The following is a 20,312-nucleotide window of genomic DNA, read 5'->3' as shown; positions in this document are numbered from 1 at the left end:
TCCTCGAGTGAGTCGTTTGCAAATCGGTGGTATGAGGCTAATTCAGTTGCCTGCGCTGGGCATGATTGAGTTATTGATGCCTGGGGTTGTTCCTTCAGTCCATTCACATCCTGGAATGGGGAAACCATGGTGTCACTCCTCTCGATGTTCTCCTTGAGTGAGTCGTTCGCAAATTGGTGGTATGAGGCTAATCCAGTTGCCTGTGCTGGGCATGATTGAGTTATTGATGCCTGTGCTGTTGATTGAGTTATTGATGCCTGCGCTTGGAGGAGCCATTGTGCAGCTGAACGACGTCCTGCACGGTGCTATCTCTCATGAGCCGGGTCAAATGGGGCATCCCAAAAGAAACATTACTGCCAGAGACTTCCTTGAAGCTTTCCGATGTCATGATAATTGCTTGTCGGACGAGTTATCGGGGGATGTCTATGATTCCATTCGTCGCGAGCATCTGTGTCAAGCGCACACCCCAACGTCTGGTGGCCCACCAGAGATCACTGTCAACTTCAAACACCCACTCCCTCCATGGCTTACCTATTGAGTCCAGTCAGAGCCGGCCGTCATCCATATCCCACAACCAGATCCACATTCCATGGCTTACCTATCGAGTCCAGTCAGAGCCGGTCGTCATCCGCATCCCACGACCAGATCCACATTTCAGTATCAAGTTATTTGGACACGGTCTGGTGTTTGACCCACCTGTGCTGTCATTTGCGGAGTCAGCAGAAGCTTCTTTCCGGGTGACAGGGCGCTTTTTTGGACATCACAAGGCGGTTAACTTGTTCGTCAAATCCAAACTACACACACTAATATCCTTGGTGTGAATCTGTGGGTCCAGGTGAGCTCTGACAGATACAGCATCTGCATTGTTGCTAATGGAGTTGGATCTGATAGTTGTGGGTTGCCCCCCAGTTGGTAGTAGACTTTGACGGATGGACTTGGTGGAGACGCGGAGCCACTTAGTAGTTTTGAACTACATAGTATGCGGTAGTACCATTTCTTAGTTTTGAGCCTTAATTGAATTTGTTCATCTCACCAATCACGCTTGATGAAATAATTGATTTTGACGGCGACTTGGCACAGCAGTTACACAAATATAGAGTGAACTCAAGTTCGGACACTAGTGTGGTGGAAGTAGTCAAGCGCAAAGAGCATCCGCCTCCTAATTGCGAAAAAAATTATTGTCATTGCCCTTCCATTACCATCACAGTACTAGTTACATTTTCTATCTTCCAACGCACGCAGAGCCTCGCAGACTTTGAGATAATCATGTCTGTCTATGAACCGGACGGGGTACGCAAACTGCTGTCAATGCTGGAGCCAAAAGACATGCAGAAAAAATTCGAGGCAAACTGGAAAGATGTGGTATGCACTGGCATACAGAACTTCACATATTGACATTGACCTGTTGCGCTATAGGTGAAAAAATGTGTTGGGTCGTGGACAGGACATACCGAGTGCATGACCCATCCAAGACCCAGGCGCCAGTGTGAATGGGAAGCTGAAGTCATTGAGTACATCAACTATATCTCAGAGAAGACACGAATACAATCAGCGAAATCACTCATGCGACCATGCCTGGACAGCAGGATTCCAATACTTGGCCCTCACTTTTTGCCACCATCCTATCTCCATGCCCAAAAGCGCAATCAGTCCGAGCCTCCAGTTAACCCAGAGGTCTTGTACTTGAAGCCTCTTCGTGTCGTACATCCATTCTACCACCCCGAGCTTGCAAGATGTCCACAGTGCAATTGTACAGATGGTGTTTCGTGGGATGGGTGGACTGGGACCGGTCCTCGAGATGTCCATGGATTAATGCTTGATGAGGCAGCGATAGGCATGCAGCTCCGCTGCGAGACTTGCAAAAATGATGCGTCAAGCAAGAAGGGTCTGGAAAGCGAGTGTGAGCGTGACGACAGGAAGACGATCAAAGGACACTGCTTCGCAACAACAAGCCAAGACTTCTGGCGCAATTGGTCCCACTGGTCCATTCCAGGTGAGCTTGATCAAGTTTGGCTGGTGATTGTTCAGCGGCTGAGTCACATTCATTGCGGCAGCCAACGTACCAATATTTTTCTACAGATGTGCTGTTACTTGCGAGTTGTTTGATCTAGTTATCGAGTTACGCCCATCATCTACAGTGGGAACTCTCACTGAAAACATCCAACATGAGTAGCACTATCTACTTCTCAAGCACAGGTGTAACATACCTTTCAAAAAGAACTTCATTTGCTTGAGTACCACAGGCAGAAGCTGGATTACCTTCAAGCTTGGAAATCACGTCGAATGACACAACATGGGATGGATTTCTTCAGCCCAAATCCACTTTGGGCGTTCTTGGGTCCTTACGACGTAAAAGAGTACAATGCGAGGCCGATCTCGCATGACATGGTCAGCGAGATCTTCCAGGAGTTTGTGTCAGTAACGCGGGAAAGGGAGTCTGAGGAATATCTTCGCACACTCTCTGGTAAGACTTGGGAATTGCTCTGCTATCGGCAATTGACGCTCACCATGAATGCTGAACAGGCATAAGTATTTTGTTCGATAACACATTCCGTGCCACCACAAAAGCAATCATAACCAGCCGAGAGAAACAGAAGTTGAAGGTCCTGAAGGGAGGGATCATAAGTCTGATGAATGAGAATGGTGAGATTGTGGGCTGGGTAGGCTATTTTCGCAAAGTGTGAATGCGACGGTGCTGATTACTAACTACATCAGCGCTTCTGTCATGGCCAGTCAAATGCCGAGATAAGCGAGCTTCTCAAAGGCCTCAAGACACGATGTGAGGCCCTTGATGTCCCTCCGCCTGAAGTATTTGTTGCCGACAACTGCTGCCATGTGCACAGCGCTGTGGATATTGTTTTTCCTGATGCTACAATGAAACTGGATGTCTGGCATTTCATTATGAGGCGAGTACATCTTCCTTTGTCTAATAATCTACAAGCTAATCCTAAAAGCAAGATACGCGACTGTGATCCTTAATCCCTCCAAGAATCCCCACCAGAAGGAAGTAGTCGCGGAGATTTCTGCCTGTATCCTGAAGAAACATGCTGAGGGTGGGAATCCCGCAAAGTACTGGGAACGAAACAAGCAGGAGACGAGACTCACCTCGACATTTGAGAAATGGGCACGCGAAGGTACAGTTTGGTCAGTGGGGGCATGCAGAGTGAGTACTTATCCCTGGAACAGCCTGTTTCACACTAAAATCAATTTTAGGTTCATGACGAACAGCTCAAACACGTACGGAAAGGCTGCCTTGAACGTCAGCGGCAGGACATACAAACAGATGGAAGCCGTGTGGAGGGGTCCCACAAAGGCTGGAACTCCCTCCAGCGTGCGCACACCAGCGGAATCATGACCTTCACAGGCCTTTGCCACGACTTCGTTCTTCGACAAAATGTTTGTGTTGCCTTTTCAAGGGCAAGCAAATCGGACTTTATCACATCAACTCACAGTTCTCATCACATTCACCTTGTCGACAGGATCGCGAAGCAATTCAACAACCTCCGACTCGAAGAGAAGACCACTAGCACATGCTGCCTACCAGACCTCCAAGATGTCCCATCGAATGAGCACTTTGGGCTTGTTGAATCAAGCTTCGCCTCCACATTTGGTGGGCTACTGGACATCAAGGCCGAAGACACGCCTGTCGATCTCAACATGTCTGGAAACAAGATGCTTGAGGCACTCAGCGATGATGGTGATGCTGTAGACCTTGTCCTGCGGTTGACGAGGGCTGAAATCCTCGAAGAATTTGATATTGACCCACAACTCCTTTCTATGCCGGAGGCACCTGTATCTGAGTCTTCGCCTCATATTCCAGCCCTCATCACACCACTGCCTCACCCTCCTCATCCTGCTACTGCCAATGTCAGTGACACCACTTCTGCCAGTTCAGCCAACGTCGGAACCAATACTCAGCCACATGCAATGAAGAAGCGCAAGGCAGATGACACCATTGTCATCTCCGACAGCGAACCCGACGACTCAGATTCTGGCCAACCAAAGGGGAGTATGGCATGCAAGCTGCCGCCCCGCAAAATCATGCGGCATTTGACATCTCCGAGTCAGGTAAGTTCTCTGCCGCTTACTTCACTTACCTCGCATATCCACAGCATATCCACATATTCCCCTCTCCAATTCATCATCGCACGAAAACCGCTTCCTTTCTTTACTGACCCGCATTGCAGGGGATTCCACCAGCCACATTGGACTGCTACCTCAAGCCCAGGAGCAGGTTGCCATACTGCAAAGCTCCTCTCTCGCGGCCGCTGATGGCCATCAGCACCGGCACTCCCAGCCAACCTCAACCCAAGGTCACATCCAACTCCACTCCACAGATTGCAGTGACCAGCCCTGCCACAAACGATCTCGCACCCATTGCAGTGACAAGCCCTGCCGCAAACAATCTCACACCCATCCCGAGGCCTCCGGGGATGACACGTTCTCAGCATTTCTTCACGATTGCATCAAGAATTGATGCCCATGCCATGCAAATCTCTGGCGACATCGAGTTTCATTTGTTTATGGACATGAGGGCCGAGTTTGTGTGGATCTCTTTCAAGATGACACCAAAACAGTGGGCTGTAGCTACCGAGTCCTATAACTACCGTCTCGAGGAGAAGAACCGCGCTAACAGGTTCGAAACAGTGAGGAAGAACCCCAGGCCCTTCTCCGAAAGCTCGGCGAGATCGAAGTGGCTGTCATGAACCGTGTGGCAAAGAACGACTTCAAGTGTGAGTTCAGCTGCTCTTCAGGCCTGCGTTTTTTCACGCACTAACTACTTGCTCCAATTCACAATACAGCTTGTTCCAGCTCAGAAACATTCTGGAGAAGGCACTGTCACACTATCAAGCTCATCAAGGCCGAGCCTGGGAAGAAGGTGCGCAATTCTTTCTCAAAAATTTTGTGTTCACTCACTCTCTACTACCCTTTGCTTTCCCAGATCTGCAAGGCACACACATGCTCCCGCTGCAAGACAATCATGTACCCCGGTCCCAAGAACTCGGGGTACAACCACAGATGGGGCTTTTGCGCCGACGGCGCCAAGCAGGTGTCCAAAAACGAGCCGCCTCCACCCTGGCCACAGCCACCAGGCATATTCTCTGAAGGCAAGCGCTTCCATCCGCGTGCGTTCCTCGAAATCGTCAAGCAAATATACGAGCAAGTATTCCTCCGGCCATCTGGTGAAAGCCCTGCACTCGAGCAGGAGGCATTTGCAATGATGCTTCTCGACCAGTCGATGACACTCGAATCAGGGACTGTGCTGTTCAAGCTGTATGAGGAGCTCGAGATTGACGAATCGACGCCGGACGCACTGCTGATTGTGCACAATGGTGTCAAGCACCTTCGCGTCGAGTATCTCCAGGAGCATTGGGCCTCGTAGTAATTCCGATCTTTCAATTCAAGTGCTCTTGTGCTCGTCTTTTTAAGTACCTCGCAGTCTCCTTTCCCCCTCGCTACTAATGGTTCAGATTTTGTGTATATTACATTATCACGCTTCTATCAAGCCCCGCCGTTGCTTCGCATCATTCTCCTTCCCCCCCCTTCCACATGTTAGTCTCATTCTTCCATCCCTCTGTTTTTTTAACATATATCACGTGACTTACGATTGGTCTCGCAATGGTCGTTCACGTGCACGACCATTTTGGCGTCACGTGAGACCAAAAATGGTCCACCCCTTCGCATGTCGATGTTGCCTCTGCGGCTGCATTTGCAAAGGATTAAGCTGTGTTGCAATTCGGTCACGTGCATTGCATTGTTCAAATCAAATCTAATCTCAATCGCTGGTCATTGCAATGAGGGTGGGAAATTTCCGACAGGAGTGGTGGGCGGGTGCGAAAAGAACGAGTGCTACGACTATGAGTCGTCGAGTATTGAGAGTTTGCGCGTAGTAGTACAAAGCAAAGAAGAGATGTCCCAAAAAGGACATCTGCCGCGTAGACGACATTCTACGTTCGTCCTCGTTCCTCGGACTCACTTAGAATACAATTCTACACTGTTGGTTGATGAGCATCACATGAAAGGTCCTAGCGGAGTTCCAAACCACCCGGACTGTTCCAGCTGCCACTGGCAATATTACTAATCAACGTCCAATCTCCATAATCCGTGTTGTGGAATTATCGATATCTGACCCGCTCGGCAGAAGTGTGCTGTCCGCATAGATATGCATACAGCTCACCCCTGGAGAACGGCCCTAATTTTTTTTCACAATCCCCGTCTCAACTTTCAGCGCCGGATGATCACTAGCAGTGATCGTTGATATTGCCATGCCCGTATTTCCGCTTTCCAAAAATCCCGCCTTCCCCAATCACCTTACCTGCCTGGAAGTCCCATTGTGGAGCAGTCTTTCCCTAAGACCCGCCAATCACTCACTGGCCGTCGGGAAAATTGTTGGAAGTAACCAAGCGTGCGCTGCGTCTAGCAACGCCAGGACAATCTACTTTTGTTCTATTTATCGTTCGTTCTCTACATTGTCCGCTCTTGTGATATGTTTCACTTATTATGTCAACTGAATCTTTTGCTGGCTTTGGCCAGCGCGATATCCCATTGTCTCGTTCTGACTAATATAATCGCAGTGCCCGGCCTGCACACCTCAGACGTTTGCGTTATCGTGGCCCAAGATATTTTTTGGATACGTTCGGAGGAGCTGTGGTGAGCTGTCCTCGTACGCTGTAGGCCTGACGCAGAGAGTTATTATAGCATTTTCCCTGCTGAACCTGATGGTCACTTCGTCCGCGCTGGCAGTTTAGATGGGAGTTCGCCATTCGTTGCAGTTCTGCTTTCGGCGCTAGCTGATGAGTTTCCTCATATCATCGTCTCAACCGTCCTCGAATATATGCTCACATTCTCTGCACTTCAGACCAACCCATCCACCATTGTAGATGCGTGTGGGGACGAGTACAAAACCTCGCACTCCTTATCAGCCCGCATCGATGTCCACCCCAGCGTCAAAAATCCAATCCGTCACTTTCATCGACTTGTAACTACACATCCAGCTCGACTGCTTTCGTCTCGACATTCACCACGCAAAACGTAGTGGACAATTCCGGAAGCCTGAGACCCTCACCAAATCACACCGAACGCATACTTCCTCCACTTGAACACAAACAGATACATCCAATTTATCAAGATGCAAAATACGTGAGCAGAGACCATGATACAATATATCACAGCACAACGATAATCGATCAGAAGCAGCAGCACATGAATCCAACAGCGCTATACACCTCTGTCAGCACAAGACTTACGTCAGTGCATGAACGACCGCTCTGCGCCCGCACTAGAATTCCCAGCAGACTCCCGCAAGAGCAGCACAAAGACGCCAGTGATGCCATACACAAAGACGCCCGCCCACACCGGGAACGCGCGGTTCAAGACAAGAAGTGCGCCGCCAACTAGAGGAGCGATCATCCCCCCTCTGACGTGAAATTAAGTCAATGGTATTTTGGTATTAATGAGACGACGTACATTCGTGATAGCGCGGATGCGATGCCACATGCTGTTCCCCGAACCTTTGTCCCGAATATTTCTGGCGTCCAGCTAGGAAGAATTAGATATGTGACACTGGGATGTGATTCACTGGGGCATACCCATATAGTACTGCGTACATGGTCTGTATGGCCTTTTAAGAAAGACAAAATACGTCTTTGAGGAGAGTCACGCACCGTGGCACTAAGGCTGATCCCAACCGAACTTATGCGCACCAAAAACGCGCTTCTGACGAGCACAAACACGATACAAAAGAATGCTGTGATGAACGTGGTCGCAGCCAGCGAGCCTCTCCGGCCAAGAGGACTTTCGACCATATAGGCTCCGAGCTGCAGTCAGCCATCAACATCACCATCAACACATGAAACAAAACAGGAAAGACATACGATAGCACCAGGACACCCTCCCATAGTAAATATTAAAACATCCCACAAGCTAGCTTCTAGAGACTTCGTCGAGGTATCATCACTCGATCCAGTTTCGAGCAGCTTGGGGAGGTAGACATTAAACATCGTATACGCTGGGTAGATCCCAATGAGCCTCTCGTACCCTGCAAGACACGAGACAACCCACCTAATGACATGAAGAACCACACGCCCCACATGAGTATCGTCGTCCGGAACCATTCAGGAGCCAAGACCATGCCGACACGGTCTAGCCAAGCAAGCAGCGGCCGGCGCACCCATCGCGGAAGCACGCTTCCAACACGCTGTTTCATCTCAAAAGAGACGACAGATGACGTCCGCGGGTGTATGGTACCTTGGCAAGGCCGTGGGCGCGCCTCAGGGATCGAGAAAAGGTGTTTAGAATCGGACTCCCAGTCTCGAGAGGAAGGACGAGAGTTATGTCCACGTGCAAGGCTTTGCCCACGTGGAGGTACTTCTCCTACGGGCGTTATGAACGAGTGTCCATCTAGTGCACCATGAGAGGCTTCGTCCATAGATTGGTAGACTTTTGTTCCATTCTGATTCGGATCGCTTGATGTGCTACTGTTATCTGCACCTGCGTCGAATAGTGTCTCCCCATTTGTTCGAGGATCTTTGGAGTTGGAGTTAGGGAGGAATGGTACACGCTCCCCTGCAGATCCATGTGCTTCGGAGACGGGCGGAGGCCTGTCATCGACGTCTTCTAGCTCTAGTGGTAGCTCGGAGCCATTGAATCTAGAGATGAGCTGGAGACTTTCTAGTGCTTCTTGGTGTCGCCCAGCGTGTACGAGATACCGCGGGGACTCATGCAAACGGAAGAAGACCATACGTGCGAGGAACATTGAAAGTGTCTGTAATGATCAAGGTCGGAGATAGTTATAAATCATCTGAGGAGTGGACGTACAATGATACCGAGGCATACGAGCATGTATTTCCAGCCTGTATTCTGGGTAGCGACATCGCAGGGCTCGTTAGGGGGACATGAGCGGGAAGGAATGACTATCAACGCAACGCCCGCGGATAGAACAGAGCCTAGGGAGAAAAATACGGAAAGCGCAGTGACAAGATATTGCTTCCCGTTAGGCATATGTTCGAGGAGAAGGGTGCCGTCAGTTGGCATTGAACCCTAAACCGAAGACGCCCAATAAGCACAGGAAATCTACAAGACGGGATATTAACGTACACCAACTGCGCTACCGAGGAAAAATAGCAGGATGCATAATGACCAAAACGACCATGCGAAAGATGCAAGAATGCCGAATATTGCAGTGAAAAAGAGAGTTGCGTTAAACGCAGCACTGCGCCCCAGGAGGTCGGAGCAGGTTCCCCAGCCCACAGCGCCGAACATCATGCCAGCGAACATGGACGATGAAAGAGTCCCACTGTAGGTGTCAGAAACTGGGAGAGGGTTATATTATAACGCACTGTGAGCGTAAAGGGAACGTACCTGAATAATGTTGTTGTACTCTAGGGAGAATTATTGCAACAGCTTGAATCCACATCTGAGCGATATGTCAGGGAAATCGGGAGTGTTTCCGTGAGCTACTCACATTATCCGCCATCCATCCTGATGGAACATACCATAGTCAGTCATGATTGACAAGATTGTCAACTGACGAGGAGATGGTACTCACCAAACCCGCATAATGACAGCAGCGTCCATTGATAACTCCCTGCTTGACGTAAGTACCAAATCAGAAACGCGAGCCTGAGAATACGACGTACCCATCCCGATTCTATCAATAGTTTTGTCCAACGGCGTCCTTTTATCATACTCAATGTCCAAATCCACCTCAACATCGTCCATGCCCTGTTCCGTATCCCCAAAGTAGCTCATCCTATCCGCCCAGAAACCGGATGCGCGGTAGGTGACAGAAGCCATCTTTGACTGCAGGTTGCGACCGCTTATATATCTGGGACTGACAGATTACGCGAGTAAGACGCCAGCAAGTCAATGAAGCACTGCTTGCAGATTCAGATGCGTTGCTATGTTCGTTAGCGGACGGCTTGTATTAACTGGACTCGATGGAGCAGAGACCAGTAGCTGATAAGGATAAAGTTGGATGAAAAGATTGGACAAGTAGAAAAGGGTGTACTTTGTACTTTTACGCCGTGCCAAGACTGCAGGTTCGAAACATGATTTCATTTCATAACTGACTGCAACAACCGATAGGGTTTCAATCTGGTACTATCACTTTTAAACACAAGTCCGTTTCGTCTATCTGTCTAGGCTGACAGTCCAAGAAATGTACTAGCGTGCACTGTACGCCGGCAGTTCCTCCTGCTCTCCAACATCATCTCCAAGCTTTCTCACCTGCCTATCAACCCTCCATCTCCACTCATTTCCTTCCAGCCACTTGAAAGAGCTACCACCAAAATTTACAGAAACGTCACACTCCCCAGACACACCCACAGCGGCGTACACATCAATCTCGCAGCGGTTCTGCAAATATACCCCGGTAAACGCATCTGGCAGGCGTTGACCGTCGATTGTGAAGAACATTGTACCTGTGTGGAAAGAATATCCGCAACCGATTGTGTGGCCAACGACAGACGTAATGGGTGGGGAGCCTGGGAAGTAGGGGCGTCCGCCCTCTGGATCCTCAAAGAATTTGTGGAAGTCGTCGAGGTGAAGCCCTGCACTCAATCGATTCCAGCCAGGGAGCCTCCACGAGGGGTACGGTCTGCAAGCAGTGCCTGACGGACAAAGAATGAGATGTGGTGGAAGGAGCGACACCGTGCATACCAATTGCGATTACGCCTCCTTTGTTTGGGTCTGTCATTTTGTTTACAGTGATCTCAAAGTACACTCCACCATCGTTGGGAAAGTGATATTGACCAGCGACTATTGGCAGGTTGCTGAGGAGACATGTATCTGGGCAGCCTGTCCTTGAACGTATTTGCGAGAGTCCGCCCTTCCCGTCTGAATTATGGACTACGGCGACAGGGGAAGAGTCGTGAACTTGGATTCGCCATTCTGAGCATCCATTGCTATCGATGTCCGCGATGGTCCAAGAGGGTAGAATTGTTGACGATTCAACAGGATGTCTCTCACAGAATTCCAGGGCTTTCTCGTAACTTTCATCTGAAGCTTCGTTCTGAAGACCGTACGTGCATGATTGCTCTACTGCAGGTGCCCATCCAGGGGGAGCACCTGGCGGAGCCTCATGCTGCTGGTCAGGATGCCGCTGACGGTGTTTTTTGAACCAGTCCATGGGGAGTTGGACGTTCACGATTTGGAGTTGGAAGTACGCACAATAGGAGTGGCCTTCTTCTGCCACAATACAGCATCTGAACATAACGGAGTTTGAAAGTGACATCTCAACATCGCTCCAGCTGTAGGTTCAATTTGAATTTGCCAGAGTATTACTACGATGATCCAAGATGCATGTATACTCTTCTGCCCGACATCCGCCAATATCAATATGAAGATATCCATCCTCGGAAAAAGGGTGGAATACGTGCCAGACGGCCCGTCAAGATCCAGAGTCTTGTTTGTCATTACCTTTTCAATCGCATTCGACCGTTATCATGATAACGCAACTCGCTGTGTTTGGTTTACACATATCTAGGGCCTGCCAGCGGACACGGGGTGCTGGCAAACGGAAACCGAACTGTTGTTTTGTGGGCTAACAGCACCTGGCAGGGGCAGTGATCCCATCCCGTGTCATGTTTGTAAAGCTAATTTCCGTTCAATTTTAATACCGAGGGCGGTACTTGCCGCTGAGATAGCGGGTGTCCACAGCAGGCTTGTAACTTCAACGTAGCTCTGCTGTCCTCGACAGAGCGTTTGCTATCATCGTGAATTGATCGTAGTTCTATATATATACAGATTTACATGCGAGCATGAAGACAAGCCTATCTACATTGGCAGGGCGCTGAATTTGAATCAAACGGGAATGAAGCCAACGCTGCGCCAGTATCCAATCCATTTAGCTACATCCTTCGCTCCCAGCGGGTTTGAAACAATTGATCGCATCGTCGGAGATTCTCGCAATGACTTAGCACACGAGAGCTCCGGCCCCGAGAAAACCTCGGTATTCGTAGCGAGATTCTTTCTGCGAGCAGTAAACTTGAAAAAGTCAAGCAGTCTCAGCGCAGGATTGTCCTGCGACGTTGTTGCCGTTTGTGACGACGCCTGTTTCTCCAAAGAAGCGAGCCACTGAGCGTACGGGACCAGAGGAACATTCATGATGCGAGCAGCTTCCTGCATCAGAGTAGTCCATGAAACAGGACTTGGATGAATCAAGTGATACACGCCAGGGGGTGAATTGAACATCTCCACCATCGATGCCGCAGCCACATCAATCGGAAGCCAATTAATAGTCTACAAAGGTCAGCGACAGTCGGACGGCAATGAAGAAAACTCACATCAGAACGATTAGGCAAAGAACCAAGGGGGAGGCCTGAACTGATCATGGATGGGATCCATTCCGTTGTCTTCCAGTTGCCATTGCGCCCCCCAGTGAGTTGCCCCACGCGAATAATAGTTGGCTTCAGTCGCGTGGCATCAGCAGCAGCCGCCAAGACGTGCTCTGCAACCCATTTGCTTTCGATATATCCTGTGCCAACAGATATACTGGGGTCATGTGTAAGAGCCTCCTCTACGGCACTCGATGACGCCATACCTACCAAAACGTCAGCGATTTAGTGCAAATTACTCCCGAAGTACCTCACCATTCAGTACACCGAATGAGCTTGTGAAAAGCAGTTGAGGCGGAACTTGCCAGGGCGAGGAGATGGCGAAGTCCACCAAATTCCGCAGACCGTGAAGAGCGTGATCAAATGCGGAGAGGGGAATGGTGAAGTCCACTGGCCAAGCTACAAGCCTTTCAGTATGAATAATAATTACCGTAAGAAAATTCCCACCAACGTGCACAATGTGGGTGACGTTTTGCGCCATCTAAGACAAGATGAACCTCACGAAATTCTCATTTTGAAAAGGTAACTGCTCACGTCGTTGAACGTTTCAAGTGACAATCCAAGGTAATCTTTGTCCAAAATGCCTTCCAAATACACGACCTTGTCTGTGTTCAGTCCCGTCGGGTCGAGAGACTGTGCCTGAAAAATCTCTTGATGACGTTCCAACATGGTCGGAGTTCCGGACTTGGCACGGTTGAGAAGAAATATGCGACTGATTTCTGGTGCGCGGAGCAAGCATTCCAGAAGGTGTGCGCCCACGATGCCTGTGGTACCGGTAATAAGAACGACGCAGTCTCGTGAGCTCAGAGAGGAAGGCAGCAGCGTCTTGGGGCTCTTGAATCCAGACGTGTACTTGGAAACCAAGGACCTCATCTCAGATACCTTGTGAAGCAAAGATGCACTGCTTTGCTCTGCTTCAGAGAGGGAAGACGGCCGCTGGTCCTCTAACCGGGCTTCTAGACTCCGAAGGGTCACGTTTGCAAGGAGTTGGGTTTGGCTGATGGCAAAGAAGCGGTTCAAGGCAAAGGATAGCCTCGCAGCTGATAGCGAATCCAAACCATACACCGTTAAAGGAACGTCGGGAGATAAGTCTTCGCGCGCAATGTCCAGGGTGGCACACAGTACGTCACTGATCGAAACACTATCCTTTGAGGTCGACGTTCCGTATTCTGCGACCGTCCGCTCGGGCAATAAGTGAGTATACATCTGTTCATTTCCCAGCGTGGCGCGGACCGCTTCCCAGTCGAATTCCGGAATATAGAGCCAGAAAGGGCCGTCAGCGAGCTTTTGGATACCTTCCCCGATGAATTGAACAATCCCTGAGGAAATATAAAGTGGAGTCCCGTATCATGGTAAGGGGACAACTCACTCTGAGACGACATCCCCCAATCTGCCAAGCGTTTCAGCTTTGTGGGATTCAATGTAGCGACGAATGAGTCTGTGACTGCGGGAGTCACAATAGAGAACGCGTTGGGCATGGCGCGCAGTCTGCCATCCAACACGGTGTTCGCTCTGAGGAATGTGAGCCGTCGATTTACGCACACAACTCAAAAGACCTACGCAGCATAATTAGTTTGGCCCGCATTCCCGAAAAGTGCCGACACCGAGGAGATCGAAATCAAGAAATCCAGCTTGCTTGTGTCAATGGTGTTGCATAGCACCTCGAATCCTCTAATCTTTCCGTTGAATGGCGCATCAAAGTTCTCAGTGGACAGACCAGAAAAGAGGCCATCCGCCAAAACCACGGAGAGTAACACACATCCCCCGAGCGGATTCTGGAGTTCTTGCACCAACGCTTTCATACCATCCTCGCAGAGGGCATCGACTGCCTCGATGCGTAAATTCAAATCTGGTAGGCTGTCGAGATATGCAATGATGCGCTGAGACGCAGTGTCTCCCCTGCGCAGAATTCCAGCGCGCCCAGACCGAGAAGTCAGAGCGATTTCCCGAGCCCCATTCTAATCAGTCGACTTAGCATATTAAGTGAGTTCGGTGAAAACGGACGTCCTGACCTTGTACATCCACTGGGCAATCTGAAGTCCAAGGCTGCCGACGCCTCCCACCAGTATATAAGCTTTCTTGTCGCTGAAAAGATGCTTCTTCACAGGGACGAGATCGCCGGGCTTTGTAGTAATAACATTGCTGAGGTTGCGCATGGGAATCTTAAGCTCGTTGCCAGCTATGCTTAATCCAAGACAAATGGCGTGACCGACCAACCACGGGTCGCAGGCGAGCACCGATTGCAAGCCTTTCGTAGAATGCTTCCACGGGAAGGTCCTCCCGTTAGCCGTCAAGAGGCGCGATAATAGATGAAGCGTTCCCGCGTCTCTGTATTCAGAGACGATGATGCTAAAATGACCATTTGGGAGACGGCTGATTTCGGAGGCCGTAGCATGTTGCGTTAGAGTAACGACGGAAAAGCCTCGGAGAAGGTAGACTTGAGCAATCAGCATGCCAGTCTGAGTATCTGCATGTGTCACAAGGATCTCTCCACGGAACCTTCCCGGGTTCTCAATATATGCAGGGCCAACAGCAAGGACTGCTATAGCAAGAGCGAGAACCGGAGGACCCGTCGACGCATCAACATCCACGGACGCAGGGGCATCCACCAGGCTATCAAGCGGCGAGGTGATGATGTTTCCAATGGGAGAAGCGGATATCCCCATGACACCTTTGCGGGAACTGCCCAGGGAGCCAACGAAAGTCCATATCTGATCGTCCGACCGGCTGACAGTGTGCACATGCACGACAGCCGAACGACAATCCACAGGAGGCGACGAGCAATGAACGACTTCCGACTTCTCGAGCTGCCATGGTTCGTGGAAGTCGAAAGGAGAGACGTTCTTCGGACCCTCGCACAATGTTATTCTTGGGACATGCACCGATCCCGATGCGTCCACCACAAGTTCCGTCTCCGCCTCGGGCATCGTGGATACCACTTCAACAGCCCGTCTTATGCTTTCGTCGTCCCAAGCCGGGTCGAACACCATGACGCGAATTGTCCATGAAAGATATTCCTTCCGTAATGCACGCACGAACCCGACAGCTTCGTCTCCGTCCACACCAGCGAGTGCCGTGAAAAAGATGGTGCGAGGAGCAGCAGTGTCCTGTGCGGATAATATCGGCTGAAGTTCTATCCCTTTTCCGTGCTCGTAAACGATGACATCGAACGGAGCCGGCAATGTCGTTCCGGCATCTGCCTCGACGAGTTTACGGGAGCTATCTCTGTTCTCGTCATCCCCTGGCAATTCTTCCCGGGTTGACTGACGACACGAAGACAGGTCGAGTAGCATGGGTTCATACGCCAAGTCGAAGCGACGTCCCGGCTCGTATAGAGAGGACTCTCCGTGAAGGGCAACTTCGAATGATTCCATCGTGCAGAGACGATTTCCGTCCTCATCCAGGAGGGTGACATCATATGTCAGAGATTCTTCTTTTTATCAGTCACCGATCAAACTGTCCATCATAAGAGAACTCACGAGGCGTCCACTGGCGGAAAACAACATGAGTATAGAGAGACCGCGGGAATGGGGACGTAACAAGTGTTTCATGGATCGTCAGATTTTGCAGATGAGACGGAAGATAATACAACGATTTGTCTGCGAGACAGGTGAACATCGGATGGACCAGAGCATGTATTGCGGAGTCGAAGATGACGGGGTGGATCTTGAACTTCTCCAGTCTGTCATTTTGTCGCATGAACACCTCGCCAGGAAAAAAAACAAACAATCGCACCCTGGAAGGTCCCCAACATCCCCACGGATCTGTATCAATGCTTCGTCATGCCCTCCATCAGTGCCTCGGTAGCAATCCAACATTCTTTGGTAATCTGGTCCATATTGAGCGAAGTGCTCGAACCCCTCGTAAAACCCTGTGACAGTCAGGTGAGTGACGAAGCCCAACAACGACTTGTGACGGACCTTCAACGCTGACTTGCTTGCAACGTGCCTTGATCGCCTGGATGTCAACTGCCGGCAAGGTTGACCACTGAGAACCCAGAGATAGGTAGCCATCAGCATGCAGACGATCAAACTAAACCGTCGGTGAGTCATACAGCGAAGACGGGAACACCCGTTTCACGTACTTGGGGCGGTGCACCGGACAATTGCGATGGATTTACTAAAGCAGAGCGCACCGACCAACGAGGTCCTTCGATGGTAACATCAACCGGCACCGGTTGATCCCCAGATAGAGAGAGCATGAATAAGAAGTTGATGTCCCATAATTGTCGTGCGCCAAATTCTAATGCCTGGAAAATACAGGTTTAGTGTACTACTCTGGGGTCGCGCGGGTGAATGCCTACCATTTCAATAAAACCTGTAGCAGGCATGATGGGCTCGCCTTGGATCACATGTTGAGCCAGGTAAGGGTGCGTCTGCGAGTTGATACGAAGCGGAGAGTAATTCAACGGCCCGTTGCGAGGCTGACGAATTCTCTGCATGGAAGAAGAATTTGGGTACAAGAAGAGCTTCTTGCGGGAAAAGGGGTAGGCGGGTAGTTTTGGGACGTCTGCTGCGGTGCATCCATTGAGGACATTGAAGTCGATACAGCAATGTCCAGCAACCGCCAGCTTCCCCAATGCTTCGAGAAAAGAAACCACTTCCCCTTGATTGCCCTTGGGTCTCCGCAGAGGACAGACAACAGTGGCTGTCTCGCCCCCGAGAGTGACCAGATAACCAGCGAGAGCTGGGTGAGGGCCTATTTCCAAAAAGCTCGGAGTACCGATGTCGTGAATCATACGCTGGATTGCTCCTGTGAACTGCACTGGGCCACGCGTGGTGGACCAGTAATATTCTGCGCTGAATCGGTCGTGTTTCAGCATGCCGCGTTCGGTGGAATATGTTGGGATTTTAGGAGGCTGCGAGGGATAGCGATCGAATATGTCTGTCACTAGGCGCAGAAACTCGTCGCGACAAGCGTCCATCAGTTTGGAATGCACAGGAATGGTAGTATTTAATCGCTTGGCCAAAAATCCTGCAGCCTTCGCGCGTTTCACTGCGAGGTCGATATCGGCAGATGATCCCGACAGAGTGATGGCGTCAGGAGTATTATAGCAGGCAAGATCCAAAATGACATTCCCCCGCTCGGCGCACACCTCAGATATAACTTTCTGGGCCTGTTCGGGGGAGCATGCAACTGCCGCCATCGCGCCTTCGACGATTGACATAGCCCGTCCGCGCGCAATTGCAAGCTCCACAGCCATAGCTTTGGAACCTGACCCAGATGCATATAGCAACGCGGTCTCTCCTGCAGAGTGACCCACGATCGCAGCAGGCTTCATCCCCAGACTCACAAGAGCGTCGAAGGTCGCTATCTGAAGCATGGTAAGAGCAGGAAGTGTCAATGAAATAGGCCAGACGTCCCCGAGTGCTTCTGCACAAGGAGCGTATTGAGTGAAAAGACCAGTCCGTGCGATGAGCGAAAATCCAGTTGTACGCTTGTGCACTTCGTCCATTTCAAGAATGCTCCTATTGAAGACAGTGCAGGAGCTGAAGAACTCTCTGCCCACTGACGAAAATCAGCATCAATTCATGAAACACTTGGGATCATGTCTCACTCTCAAAGTGCTGAGGACCTTGTCCCGAAAACACAAACACGAGCGGGGGAGTGCGGGGAGCGAGCACCGGCTCAGTGAAACGAGGGGGAGAATTTGACGAAGTGACCGCATAAGAACGCCAAGGCGTGGACCTGGATCGACGTCCGAAGGTCGCTGCTACAGAAGATAATGTTTCGCTGTCCATGGCTTGTATAGATTCTCCTATGGCTACTGTTGAACGAGGAGAAAGGCCGCCCGCTACCAAAAGACAAGGTGCACCAATGACATCCGACCGCCAGAACGGCGTTACAGGCTTGGCTGTAGGAGGACCCTCGACAACACAGTGACCATTGGCACCGCCAATACCGGAGCTCGCTAACGAGATCAGCGAGCGTCCAGTAGTAGATTGACAAGGTAACGAGGTTGGCGATGAAGCGACGCGAAGATGGAAGTCTTCCCAATGAATGGCCGGATTAGGGTCGATCAAATTGACGTTGGGAGGGATGATTCCTGATTGAAACATGGAACAAACCTTGCAGAGTGACGCAAGAAATGCAGTAATCTCGAGGTGACTAGGTAGAAGGACAATGAGACCACGCTTATTATCGTAATTCTAACAACATACCCTATGTTTCCTTTTACGCTTCCTATAAGGAGCTCCTCGTTGTTAACTTTCAGGAAGCTCTCTCCAACCCAGTTCGCTTCCGTTGGATCCCCGGAAGCAGTCCCTAAAGTTATACACATTTAACAAAATTGACGGCCAATGAAGCTCGACAAACTTGCCTGTGGCATGAAGCTCGACGAAATCGACTTCGTGTGGTTGACGGCCGGCTTGCTTGAAGGCTCTCAGCATTGCATCCCTTTGAGCATATGCTACAGGGGAGTTTGCAGGAGCCAGTGAACCGGACGAATTGATGCCAGTGCCCAGAGCCTGTGAAAAATGAGATCGGCATATGTATCCGATCCGGATAAGAGCGCACAGTAGCGTAGATGTGGTCGTGGTCGAGGAGGGCCTGGTCCAGTGGTTTGAGGACGACAACAACGGCGCCCTCTCCCCGAGAAAATCTTGAAATGATTCTCAATTAACGTGTCGTGCAGACTCAAAAGCCGCCTCACCCATTAGCAGAAGAGTCGAAGGGTTTGCATTTACCGTCAGGTGCTAAAATCCCAGCTTGACTGTACGCCAGCCAATCCACAAACCTGGTAGATTAAGGCATTTCAACCTTCAATTTTCTGAAACGCTGCTGAATAGGAATCCTTGCCTGTGATTCAGCTGACAACCACCCACAAGTGCCGCTTCGCACTCCCCATTGCGTATGGCTTGAATGGCGAGATGAAAGGCCGAAAGACTAGAGCTGCAAGCAGTATCGGTGGGGATGGATGGTCCGCGTAGGTCCAGATGGTATGACACACGATTGGCGATCATTGCAAGCGAATATGCCAATGAACCGCGAGCTTCGGTTTCATCCTAAGATACTAGGAGTGAGTCAGCGAGACACAAGACAGGTGTCACCAACCTCTCCAGAAATCATCCAGGCGTCATGGGCGACACCCGCCATGTAAGTGCCGATGTTCTTTCCTCGATAATCAATTCCAGAGTCCAACAAGGCAAGGAACGACAGCTCAATGAGCTTTCGCGTTCCAATTGTCATCATCCTGGCATCTTTGCTGCTGATTCCGAATTCGATAGGATCGAATAAATCCAAATCTTTCAAAAATGCACCATGTGTGGCAGCCACTTCACCGATATTCACTCCCTTAAGACTGAGCACGCTGTCAATAAGTGACGGGTGGCATGTTTTAAGCGAGACAGACGCACGCATCTATGTTGAACCTATCCTCTGGAATTTTCTCGTAGGCTTGGTGCTCGTTCATGAGGAAGTCGAAAAACGATTGATAGTCAAGGTTGCTTGTTCCATGAGGACCACTTGGGAGCTCTGCAGAAATGCCGACCTAGATGGATGAACCACATCAGCCCAGTACCCAATTAGTCGGACGCGAGTTTACCAGTGCGACAGGGAAGTATTCATGCGCAGATATCATGGTATTTCATGTAGAGATGGGTCATGTTGAACTATGAGTACCTTTTCAACATACGCCAATCACTTGGAGGCCCGGACGGTCTTCCGTCCTTGGGAAATTCCGGTGGTTTCATTTCGAAATTCCAGACAGGACTTTGATTCGGAGAACTCTGGCAATCCTAGAACAGGGAGTATTTCGTCGCTTCTATTTCAAGGTAAGAAAGTATTCGTAGCAATGTCACATGCACATGATACTATTCTCTGCCTCTAGTAGTCCATTGGTCGTCAATGATTAAGGTTTGGTGCGGCGGCATTGGTGACGCAGCGAGTGACGCAGCATGGGTGGGGTTTGACGTGCCGTTGACGATGCATGAATGGGGTTTGACGCGACATGGATAAGGCTTGGTGACGCAGCGGGGA

The 20,312-nt window shown here is 50.3% G+C and overlaps 6 protein-coding genes across 6 annotated transcripts; 3 read left to right on the top strand and 3 right to left on the bottom strand.

Moving 5' to 3' along the window:
* Positions 1–500: 500 nt before the first annotated feature.
* Positions 501–1,034, top strand: DEU56DRAFT_840676 (uncharacterized protein; the record flags this gene model as incomplete). Its single annotated transcript, XM_041354958.1, is given in 2 exon segments — positions 501–582; positions 597–1,034. Coding segments are annotated over 2 exon segments (205 nt in total), but the record flags the coding sequence as incomplete, so codon positions are not given.
* Positions 1,035–1,186: 152 nt separating this feature from the next.
* DEU56DRAFT_840672 (uncharacterized protein) lies at positions 1,187–2,681 on the top strand. Its single transcript, XM_041354957.1, has 5 exons — positions 1,187–1,402; positions 1,452–2,013; positions 2,064–2,084; positions 2,209–2,448; positions 2,508–2,681. Exons 1-5 carry the CDS (start codon positions 1,365–1,367, stop codon positions 2,517–2,519), a joined length of 873 nt encoding a protein of 290 aa, XP_041201688.1. The 5' UTR covers positions 1,187–1,364; the 3' UTR covers positions 2,520–2,681.
* Positions 2,682–4,807: 2,126 nt separating this feature from the next.
* On the top strand, positions 4,808–5,383 carry DEU56DRAFT_748514 (uncharacterized protein; the record flags this gene model as incomplete). Its single annotated transcript, XM_041349364.1, has 2 exons — positions 4,808–4,879; positions 4,952–5,383. Coding segments are annotated over 2 exons (504 nt in total), but the record flags the coding sequence as incomplete, so codon positions are not given.
* Positions 5,384–7,142: 1,759 nt separating this feature from the next.
* Positions 7,143–10,053, bottom strand: DEU56DRAFT_174615 (MFS general substrate transporter). The gene is made up of 12 exons (XM_041344914.1): positions 9,639–10,053; positions 9,548–9,586; positions 9,464–9,480; positions 9,361–9,415; positions 9,097–9,311; positions 8,818–9,039; positions 8,062–8,764; positions 7,875–8,008; positions 7,665–7,817; positions 7,590–7,612; positions 7,468–7,539; positions 7,143–7,417 (listed from the first exon to the last, which is right to left on the bottom strand). The coding sequence occupies exons 1-12, from the start codon at positions 9,793–9,795 to the stop codon at positions 7,249–7,251; spliced, it is 1,959 nt and encodes a 652-aa protein (XP_041201686.1). The 5' UTR covers positions 9,796–10,053; the 3' UTR covers positions 7,143–7,248.
* A 14-nt stretch (positions 10,054–10,067) lies between these two features.
* On the bottom strand, positions 10,068–11,220 carry DEU56DRAFT_840658 (uncharacterized protein). Its single transcript, XM_041354956.1, has 2 exons — positions 10,660–11,220; positions 10,068–10,610 (listed from the first exon to the last, which is right to left on the bottom strand). The coding sequence occupies exons 1-2, from the start codon at positions 11,210–11,212 to the stop codon at positions 10,165–10,167; spliced, it is 999 nt and encodes a 332-aa protein (XP_041201685.1). The 5' UTR covers positions 11,213–11,220; the 3' UTR covers positions 10,068–10,164.
* Positions 11,221–11,802: 582 nt separating this feature from the next.
* Positions 11,803–20,045, bottom strand: DEU56DRAFT_932582 (uncharacterized protein; the record flags this gene model as incomplete). The annotated part of the gene is made up of 22 exons (XM_041358737.1): positions 19,879–20,045; positions 19,691–19,824; positions 19,389–19,635; positions 19,176–19,339; positions 18,988–19,071; positions 18,852–18,936; positions 18,697–18,802; positions 18,497–18,599; positions 17,893–18,443; positions 16,639–17,843; positions 16,420–16,584; positions 16,256–16,367; positions 16,071–16,206; positions 15,815–16,017; positions 14,348–15,765; positions 13,896–14,293; positions 13,705–13,847; positions 12,870–13,654; positions 12,783–12,816; positions 12,591–12,734; positions 12,285–12,541; positions 11,803–12,240 (listed from the first exon to the last, which is right to left on the bottom strand). Exons 1-22 carry the CDS (start codon positions 19,912–19,914, stop codon positions 11,803–11,805), a joined length of 6,948 nt encoding a protein of 2,315 aa, XP_041201684.1. The 5' UTR covers positions 19,915–20,045.
* Between the last annotated feature and the right edge of the window lie 267 nt (positions 20,046–20,312).

Source organism: Suillus clintonianus, assembly GCF_016758775.1.
Source record: "Suillus clintonianus strain FC179 chromosome Unknown DEU56scaffold_163, whole genome shotgun sequence".
In the NCBI taxonomy this organism is placed as follows: domain Eukaryota; kingdom Fungi; phylum Basidiomycota; class Agaricomycetes; order Boletales; family Suillaceae; genus Suillus; species Suillus clintonianus.
This window is presented reverse-complemented; position numbering and strand designations above follow the sequence as displayed.